At 67.1% G+C, this 10,002-nt stretch overlaps 1 protein-coding gene across 1 annotated transcript; it reads right to left on the bottom strand.

The window, feature by feature from the left end:
- Positions 1 to 2,440: 2,440 nt before the first annotated feature.
- Positions 2,441 to 9,353, bottom strand: CD40 (CD40 molecule). The gene is made up of 9 exons (XM_066978025.1): positions 9,081 to 9,353; positions 7,515 to 7,596; positions 6,820 to 6,945; positions 6,574 to 6,717; positions 6,269 to 6,368; positions 5,313 to 5,374; positions 5,074 to 5,172; positions 4,639 to 4,664; positions 2,441 to 4,379 (listed from the first exon to the last, which is right to left on the bottom strand). The coding sequence occupies exons 1-9, from the start codon at positions 9,126 to 9,128 to the stop codon at positions 4,227 to 4,229; spliced, it is 840 nt and encodes a 279-aa protein (XP_066834126.1). The 5' UTR covers positions 9,129 to 9,353; the 3' UTR covers positions 2,441 to 4,226.
- Positions 9,354 to 10,002: the final 649 nt, after the last annotated feature.

The following is a 10,002-nucleotide window of genomic DNA, read 5'->3' on the forward strand; positions in this document are numbered from 1 at the left end:
CTGCTCCGCCAGCCCCAGGAGCAGCACCTCTGTGTGCCACCATCAGACATCGCTTTTCTTTAATTGATTGTAAAAAGCAATTTACACAGCACAAACTGCTGCTTACGCCAAGCTCTGTGTGTCCAGGCATAGCTTAATTTCACAGCAAGATCTCAAATGCAATGAACGGCCTTTCCCATCACCAGCCCATGTCCAAGCCAAGAGCCTTGCTAGCTCTGTGGGCTGCACGGAGCAGCCCAGAAATGGCTCTCGTGCTGCCCCATAGAGCGCGCGGCTCCGCAGGCCGGCTCCCCCCATGGCTGCAGCTGCCCTCCTGGCACTCCCCTGACTGGTGCTGCCTGGGCTCAGCTCGGCACAGCCAGACCCACCAGGGCCCCAGCCCACTCCCTCCGTGCTGCGAGTCGGCACAGGCTGTGCTGCGGGCATCCCCTGCGATGCTGCCTCCATGCAGCTCTCAGTGTCCTGGCAGGGCCGGCCCAGAGCTGGCTCTCCCGTGCTGGCTCCTTTCATGTCAGAGTTATAATTTCATGGCCAGGGTCTAGGAGGTTTGTACACACAGATGCATTAGTTCTGCATTTAGTGATACTTGAATAATTGGTGTCACATCAATTAGATCGGTTCTTGGATACCGCAGTGATAAGTGCTGTGCAAAAGCCTCTGGGCTGCAGGACTGGCGGAGTGCTGGTGGCGAGTGAGGCTGGCGGGGGCGGCCGAGGGGAGGCTGGTGGCAGCGGCAGGCCAGGGGCTGGCAGGCGCCGTGGGGGCGGTGGGGTCGGGGGCTCGTGAGGAGCCGCTGCGCCGGGGCGCGCCGTGGGCAGGGGGCCCTCGCTGCGTGGCGTGGAGGTGCCGGCGTGTCCCCGGGGAGGTGCTTCTGACCTCCCATGCCTCCGAGCACCTCCCCAGGCGCACTGTGACCCAGCCATCCCATCACGGTGCTGTTCTGTGTCAGGTCACCCGCTGGGTACCTGCTCGGTGTCATCTGCTGCTTCCCTCCACCCTCTGTGCTGCCCGTGGCGTGCTGCCGGGGTCAGAGCCGCACACACGGTGCTGCCCGCCCTGCCGGGAGATGGGGGGAGGAGGCTCCGCTGGGCCTGGGGCAGCACGGAGAACCCCAGCGCAGACGTGCCCGCGATACAGATTGGCGCTGTCAGGGCTATCCCCGCTGCGCATTGTAGGCAGAGGTAATTTGCAGATGACAAATATCCCCGACAGTAAATATTTTTCCCACCCTCATCTTTCTACAAGCAGATAAGGTGGCAGCACTGTGGCAATATGGTTCCTGGAGGGAGACAAACTCTTTGGCAGTCTTAAAAGTCTATTGTGTCCCCGCAATTATTTATAGATAAACTGAAGAAAGCCAATGAGCGCAGAATGGAGCTGCACAGCTGCATTTGTTATGATGATGATGATGTTATCGCTCCCTCACACCCACACAGTGCATGGAAACTCGCTGCTGGCAGCAATCAAATCCCCGTCCAGCACGAGGCAGGACAGGCTGGAGGTTTTGCTCCCGCAAACCACAGCAGCCGTCTCCTCGCTGCAGAGCCGTTTTGCCCCGCAGAGGCCCACCAGCGCAGCTCCTCCACTGGTTTCCCACCCCATGGCCAAGCTGGGGGGCCCAGTGCTGCCTGCGGGGAGCATGGGGCTGGCTGCTCCCCACCGGCCCATGCAGCAGGGGAGGGCCCAGAGGCCGGCGAGCCCATCGGCTTTCCTGCTCTACTGCTGGGGACAGAAACGGGCGTTTGAAAGAAGTTCTGTGGGGAATCTGGGATTACAACGATGTGTCAGGGAAATGATGGAGATCACTGCTAATTAGTGCATTTCACCAGCCTGTGGAGCAGAGACACTGGGGAGTGAGAACTATGCGGCCTCCTGTGTGGGAATGGGGTTGGGAATCACCGCGCTCTCCTGGTTCAATGAGTTCATGGAGCTGCTTCTGAGCACCTTGGGAGCCTGCAGAGAGGGGACAGGGCCTGGCGGGGCTGGGCCCACCCCGGGGAAGGGCAGCAAAATTGGATCCCTGGGTCCTGGCACGGCACCGACTGGCTCCCGCTGGCCCCTCAGCATTGGCTTCGGCATGAGCATGGCTTTGGTGTGACCACAGCCCTGGCGTGGCCGTGGCCCCAGGCTGTTGCTCACAGCATCCCCCACGAGAACCCAGCTGGGTGCAGCGCGCGGGGGGTGGCCATGGCCGTGCGCTGTGCAGGGCTGCTAGGATCGCACCAACAGCACCGGTGTCCAGCAGTGCTGTGCATTGCTGTCGAGTGCTCATCTCAGTGTCTGTAGCATCGCTGTCCTGGAAAGCGTTGGGGATGAGCTCTCCAGCTGCAGAGAGCATCAGAGACAGCGACTGCGGGCCCTTAACCGGACTGGAGAGTGGGATGATTTTTCATTGCTTCCTCGTAATAAGAGGACAGAAGTAAGTGACTAGTACAGTTCGTTCACTCGGTAAAGATTTATACAATCACTTCATCCAGTAATTGGTATTCTGGGGAGAGAGGGAGCTGCAGCTCCAGCATCCGCCTCTATTTGTTTTCTTTCTGTCTTTCTCTCTTTCTCTCCCCTTTTCAGAATGAGTAATTCTGTCCCTCACAATCCCATTTAAACAGAGCATTTGCAGAGTGAATAATTAGTTACATTCAATTAGGTCTCACGCGCTCTCCCTTCTCACTTTGGGGGACAGACGCACTAATGAGATGGCACATGTCTGACATGCGGGAGCAGGCATTAAACACGCTGCGTGCCAGCGGGGAGAGGTCAGCCCTGGGGGAGGCAGGGAGCCAGGGCCAGCCGGCTGCTGTGGGGCAGCTGTGGGGAAACAGTTCTTTGGGGGGTGTTTGGGGCCAAAAGCTCTGTGTTTGGGGCCAACGGCTCTGCGTCTGTGTCTCGTCTGATGCCAGCACTCTGTGGTGGCAGTGCCAGCAGGAACTGGGGCCACATCCGTCCCCAGGGCAGGGTGTTCACTGGGCTGGGGCCAAGGAGATGCTGGCACTGCCGGCAGCACAGAGCCCTGAGTGGGAGAGCTGCTGACATGCTTTTATCTCCCTTATTAAACCTAACATTAGGTTTTAAGAGGAGCCTTAAATAACGTGCCTCTGCCTTTACAGTAAAAGCTGCTCCGAGTTCCAGCTGCTCCTGGCGCTGGGATTTATGGCCCTTCTTATGCCATGCTGCAGTCAGGTGGCGGCGGCCACGGGCTCCAGCCGCTCCCCGGTACCTGCAGCCCCCCCGGCCTTGCCGCTGCCCTCAGCCTCGCAGGGAGCGCACCCAGGCTCGGCGTGTGCCGCACGGAGCCCGGGTGTGGGCGCAGGGGCCCCGGCAGGCGTTAGGCACGGATGCTGGCGGATCTTCCCTTCCCTCCTCCCGCAGGGGCAGCCGGGCTCGGGAGCGCCGGCCCCGGGAGCGCCGGTCCGGGAGCCCGGGTCGGCGTGAACGGGGGAGGCTGGAGGGGCCGGGGGAGGCCGCAGGCCGTGCCGCTCCCGCACAGCGGGAGAGCGAGTAACGTTTAAATACCGGCTTTTTGTCAGCGGTGCGGTGGCGAACAACCGCGTGTGACTGCTCCCAGCCCAGCGCAGAGCCGGGACCCGCGGGGGGCGCGGGGCCGGGACCGCGACCCCGCCCCCGGCCGGGGCTGGAAGCCCCCGAGCTCCGGGAACCGGGCCAGGAGCCACCGCCCCCGCGGGGGGGGGAAGGGGGGCTCGGCCGCCGCCTGCCCCGCCCCGCCCCGCCCCGCCCCGCCCGGTGCCGGTGCCGGTGCCGGTGGCGGTGCCGCAGCTCCATCTCCTGGCGGCGCGGCGGCCCCGCACCCGCCCGGCCGCCGCCGCCCCCCCGCCCCGCAGAAGCCGTGTGGCGGACACGCGTGGCTCCGGGGCTGGCGTTTATTCACCCCGAGCGCGGGCCCCGGGCCGCGGCCCTGCCCCGGCCGCTGCCGCCTGCCCGTCCCGGAGCCCACGGGCCCGGCTCCGGCGGCCGAGCTGGGCGCCCCCCCCCGAGGCTGCCCGGCAGCGCCGCGGCCCCGCCGTCCTGCACCGGCCGCCGGGCCCCTCCGCCACGGCCCCCCCCGGCCGGCGGCTGGGCCGGGCGCCGCTGCGGCCCCTCCCGGTCGTGCCGCGGCCCCACCGCGTCTGCGGCCGGCCGGAGGCCTCGCCTCCCTCCCCGGCTGGAGAGGGGGCAGGGAAGAGGGCGCTGGCCCCGGGCTGTGCTCCTGTCGGTGGCGCCCTGCGCCCTCACAGCCTCTCCTGCTCCGAGATGCGGCTCTCCTTGCCGTCCTCCTGGGCCACAGGCTGGCCCCCGAGCAGAGTCTCCTGCACTGGGAAGATGTCCTCCCCGTCCTCCTTGGGCTCCTGTCTCTCCATATCCCGGGGCACCCTGGCCTCGACCTGCACGGGCGCAGAGCAGGGGTCAGGGGCAGGCCGTCGCACCCCGTCTGCAGCCATCCACAGGCTCCTGCCACGCTCCCACCTCCACCAGGGCCTCACCCTGTGCTTGGTGCCGCACCCCTGGGGGGCCCATCCCGGCGGGGCAGCCGTAGGACAGCCCCCACCCCTCCCAGCCCCTGCTCTGCAGCTCTGCAGCTCCGCTGCTGGCACAGCCCGGCCGTGCCAGAGGGACCCCAACCTGCTCCAGAGGCTGACTCACCTGCTTCGGCACGCGTCGCCTCAGGTCTGGAGGGAAAGAGGAAGAGAAGGCAGCGGTCAGGGAGTGCTCCCAGGCTGCAAGCCCTGCGTTGAGCTCTGGGCTCAGAGCCAGGCCGGTGCTGCTGTAGCACGGGTCCTGCAGCTCGCAGTGCCAGCCCGGAGGGGCCGGGTGCCGCGGAGGGGCCCGGCTCTGGCCCTGTCCTCTGGCAGCCGGCCCGGCTCGGGCTGCGGCAGCACAAATGTGCCTGCGGGCAGGGCACTGCCGGGCTCCAGCAGATGGTGCCCACTGCCCGGCAGCACACGAGGCTCGGGGCAGCCACGCTTTGGTGCCGTCCCCAGAAGGGCCGCCCCAGAATCAGCAGAGCTGCCGACATCCTCCCCACCTTGGCCCAGCCTCTCCGGCCGAGGCTCCGAGGCCCCAGTCCCAGCTCCTCACCTGCGTGGACCAGGCAGTAGATGCAGATGCCCACGAGACAGGTGACGACCGCGGCCGTGATGGGGATCAGCACAGACAGCGAGGAGCGCCTGCTGAACTCTGCCAGGGGAGATGGGATCAGCGGGGTGCCACCAGCGCTCAGCCACACGGGGCTCCCCCGAGGCCCCCACCTACTGCCCGCGGCCACGGCAGGAGGTCCCTGCTCCGCACGGGTCCAGCCTGCGGCACCAGGCACTTACCACAGATCACATCCGAAGTGTTTGTCCCTTTCTCCTTCAGCACGAGCCCCTTTTCCTCACAGCTGCAGGCAAGAATGAGACATCACCTCAGCAGGAGCCTGGGTATGCAGAGCCCCCGAGGAGGTGCACGGAAAGCAGCAGGCGGTCAGCCTGCTGGGCTCGAGGGGTGGTGGCTGGGGGCCCACCCGGCACTGGGGCCCATGCTGTGGGATGGGGATGCCAGGCTCCTAGCACGATCCTGCTCCAGGGTCCTGGACAGGACCAGAGGGAGTGTAGATTTGGGACCTGCACTGACAGAGGACTTGGGCACTTCAGCTGTTGCAGAGCAGCTCAGAGATGGCTTGATGACAGGCTACAAGTGGCTCCATGGGGAGGTAATTTCTGGCCGCAGATATAAGCAAAGTGAAATCCAATGGCTGGCAACTGAAGTGAGACTAATTCAGTCCGGAAGTAAGGCTCACGTTTCTAGCAGGGAGTGCAAGTAACCCTCGAGCAGCTTTCTACAGACAGGCGAGCTGCCAGCCCATAGCATCCTCAAACCCCAGCTCCCCTGCAGGAAGGGCAGGCGCCTCGGCCAGTAGCCACAGCCAAGGAGCGTGCTGGGAGGCAGAGCCTGTGCAGGGCTCGTGGGACCCCATGGCCCTTGTTCCTGGCTCTGCAGTGCAGAAGGCAGCGCGGACACCCCTGGACGGGCTGACGCTCTGTGCACACACCGAGGGATGGTCACAAGTGCCTGGATACCTGCCTCCAAATGGGCCACGCCACCCCCAGCCTCACTGCACTCACTGCTCTGCTCCCCTCACTCCTGCTCTATGCCATCCCAACGCTGCGTCCCTCAGAGACTCCCAGCGTTTGGTCCACAGGTCCCCTCCAGAGGCTGGCAGCAGGGGACATGCCAACAGGGACGTGGCACAGCCAGGTATGGGATGGGCATAGGATGTGGTCAGCACTCAGACCTTGTCCAGGGGTAGCACGGCTCGGTTTTGGAAGAGACGTTGGAGAAGGTGCCTTCTGGACAGGGCTCGCAGGGGGATGACGTCCGAGCCACGGCCTTGGCTGGAAAGGAACAGAGGTTGCAGGAAGTTTTGGAACAGAGCAGCCTCTCCCGTGGCGATGCCGCCGGGCACAGCAGCAGCGCAGCTCCCCTGAAGCTCTGCTGGGAGCCCCGTGCCAGGGAAGCACCCCGTGCTTGGGAGGACCTGAGGCCGATGCTGGCAGTACATCGGTCCCCAGGGGGAGGGCGGGAGCTTCTGAGTCTCACCTGCCACAAACCCAAAGCCCTGCTTGCAGGGCTGGTTCTCCACGCAGGTCTGGCAGCTGATGTCTGAGCAGTGCATGCCGGCCTGGCACTGGCACACCGTGTTGTGCGTCGCGTTTCCCTGTGTCTTCACAATGAGGCCGGTGTCTGGGCAAAGGGGCAAGGTGAGGCACCGGACAGGTGAGCCCGGGCAGACACCAGCCCCTGCAGCACCACATGCTGGGGCCAGTGTGAGCACGGAGCACTTACTGTCTTCACAGATGTCATGGGGGGTGCAGTGCCGCTCCTTGGTCCAGCTCTGCTGATAGTGTCCACTCTCACAGCGGATGCAGACAGAGTCTTCTGTGGCATTGCATTCAGAGACCAGCTTTTCCCCTGCAAGTGAGGTAGGGGCAAGTGCTGGTGAGGCAGGGGCAAGGGAGCTTTCCCCCTGCATGCAGCAGCTCTGCCAGCAGGATACAGCAGCGCTGGATGCTGTGGATGCCAGGGCCGCTGCGGCACATTTGTTCAATTGCTGGATGCTGCTCCGGCAGCCAGGGCTGCAGGGGCCAGCCCAGGGCTGGGCAGGAGGTGCTGGGGGCTGCAGCAGGAGACTGGGGCAGGCGTTCACTGCCTCCAGCACGCCAGGGACTGGGAGCCAATCTGGCCATGCCAGCAGGAGTAGCTGTCCCTGCAAGCTGCCTGTGCCATGGGATCCTGCGGCTGCAGAAGCTCAGGCTGTGCAAGGGAGCCCCTGCAGACTTGGTGAGGTGCGGGGGGTCTCAGGGAACCCACGAGGTCCCCAGCTGCTCCAGCACTAGGTGACAGCGGGAGGTGAGCCTGTTGGCACTGCTGGCGGGGGGGGCTCACTTGAAGCAAGCGGGGCTGGCTCCGGCCGTGGCCATGCAGTTGGCTCTGGCACAGCTGGGCCTCAGGGGCCCAGGAAGGGGAAGGCATCTCCATACCTGGCTGACAGCGGTTGCAGCACTTGCCCTTGTGCTCATACTGCTTATCAGAGCATCTTATGGCGTCACCGGGCCCCCAGCACTGGAAGAGATGAGACTTGTGAAATGACACTGCTCCGCCACGCTCCTGCACGGCCACGGCTGCTGGCATGCGTGTGCCAACTCACGTGCTCACCCACGCCCTGAGGTGAGGTCTTCCCTGCACCACGCTTCCCATGCCTGCACTAACCACAGACCACAGCAGAGCCGCCCGCGCTGCCTGGTGCTACCAGTACTCTCTTTGAAGTGGGATGGCAGCAACTCTGGCAGGGTGGCCCCACGTTTCCCCGGATTTTCTACCAGGCTGCACATCACCTTGGGCCCCTGCCACTGCCCACAGCGCTGCAGCGCTGGCCAGGGGGAGCAGCGTCAACTCAGACACCCAACCCAGCGGAGCCCGGCCAACCTGGTGGGGAAGGAAGCAGGGAGCTGTCCTTGTCCTGGGGGCTCGGATCTCAAGCCAGTCCAGGGGTAGGAGGACACCTGTGTCATCGTCCCTCGTGAGGCGCGAGCCCAGCACTGCGCACCTCTGGCAGAGTGGCTGCGCCTGGTGAGTCTGCCAGGCCCGGGGAGAGGGATGGAAGCCCAGCAGGGCCCTGGAGCAAGAAGGCTGCGAGGACTCGTAGTGAAGGAGGGCTGGGAGCCAGGCCTGCAGCAGCCCCGTGTACTGCAGACCCCTCGTGGGGTCCCGCGGGCAGCCCTGGTGCCACGGTGCAGCTCTGCCCGAGGAGCAGCGGGACACCGGAGCTCTGGTGTCGGGACGCCTGACACTCCAGAGGGGAACTGACCCTGCCACCGTGCGTTTGTGACTTCGGGCAGGAAAGGGAACTGAAAGAGGTGCTCATACGCCCGGCCCAGCCTCTGCTCACACCGCCCAGCCCCCCGGGGCCCGTTCCGTGCTCCGAGCCCACGAGACCCCGCGCCCAGGGCCCGCGGCCGGGCTGCAGCCCCCGGCCGAGCCAGCGGTGCTCGGCTCTGCCCCAGCCCCGCCGGCAGAGAGCGGAGCTGAGCCGGGGGGATCCGCGGGCGGGGACCTGCCTGCCCTGCCCGGCCCGGCCCGGCCCTCTCCCCCTCCCCAAACTCACGGCCGCGCCCCAGACGCGGGTGATGGGGGTCCCTGGGCAAAGGGAGGCGAACGGCCGCGGGAAGGCGCGGATAAAGCCGAGCCCTCGCGGGGAATTCCCAGCCGCAGGAATGAGGAACGGCGAAGCTCCGCGCCCGGCAGCCAGGCCCGGGGCGCCCGGCCAGGGCCTCTCCCCCGCAGCCTTCCCGGCACGGGGCTGGGCGATGGCCCCGGGCCCGCTCCCGTCGGGGCCGCAGCGCCGCCGCGGGGCCCGGGCGCGCCCCGCGGGGCCGGAGCGGAGCGGAGCGGAGCGGCCGGACAGGACCGGGCGCCGCGCCCCCCCGGAGAGCCTCGCCGCCGCCGGGCAGCGCGGGGACCCCGGTGCCGGCCCCGCTGCGGGCCCCGCGGCAGCGAGCGGCCCGGCCCCGGCCGCGCTCCCCGGCGCCGCGGGACGCCGCACTTACAGCCAGCAGCAGCGCGCAGAGCAGCCCCAGCAGCCCGCGCCGCCCCATGGCCCGAGCCGTGCCGAGCCGTGCCGAGCCGAGCCGAGCCGCGCCGCCCCGTGCTGTCCCGTCCCGTCCCGTGCCGTGCCGTGCCGTGCCGTGCCGTGCCGTGCCGTGGCGCCCCGTCCCGAGCCGAGCCGGGCGGCGGGGCAGCCCGTATTAACGCCTCGGCCCGTTTCCGCCCAGGAAGGGGCCGCAGGGGCCGCCCATCCTGCAGTCACCGGGCACACGCTCCCGCCGCCGACTCCCCGCGCCCCCGGGGACTTCCCCGGGCCGCGGAGCGTGGGCAGCCCGGGGCCGAGGGCAGCGCCGTGGGGGGGCGGCCGCGGGGACGGGCCCGGGGGCCCGGCGGAAGCCCCCCGGCACCGCGCTGCGGGCCCGGCCCCGGCCCTACGGGCGCCAGCCCCGCGGTCCCGGGGCAGCCGAGCCCAGCGCCCCGGCTGCGTGGCGGGGCGGGCCGGGGGGAGCTGGGGCAGCTCAGCGCGGGGCACCGCTGGCCGGTGTGGACCACCGGAGCCTGTCCCGCGGGACAGCAGCTCTGCCCCGCCACGGCACCCGGCCCCGTGGCGCCTAGCCCTGCCCGGGGTCCCGGCAGAGCCGCTGGGGCTCGGCCTCCCTGCGCGGTGGCTCCAGGCGAGCGTAACACTGCAGCTGGCGGAGGGAAGCCTGCTCCTTGGCAGCTCCCTGCCAGCCCTGAGTTGCTGCCCGGCCTGCACCTTCCTGGGTGGACGGGGTGCAGGCCACGGGCAGGACTCAGCTGTGGGCCACGGCAATGGAAGTCTTTGTGCTGGCCCCAATAACTCATTTCTGAGGCAGAAGTTCAAGGTTTCACTTCATTTTCCCAAAGAAAGATAGTTCAGAGCTGTGGCCCTGGAGAGCCCCT

The sequence above is a fragment of the Anser cygnoides genome, chromosome 16 (assembly GCF_040182565.1).
Source record: "Anser cygnoides isolate HZ-2024a breed goose chromosome 16, Taihu_goose_T2T_genome, whole genome shotgun sequence".
Lineage (NCBI taxonomy): Eukaryota > Metazoa > Chordata > Aves > Anseriformes > Anatidae > Anser > Anser cygnoides.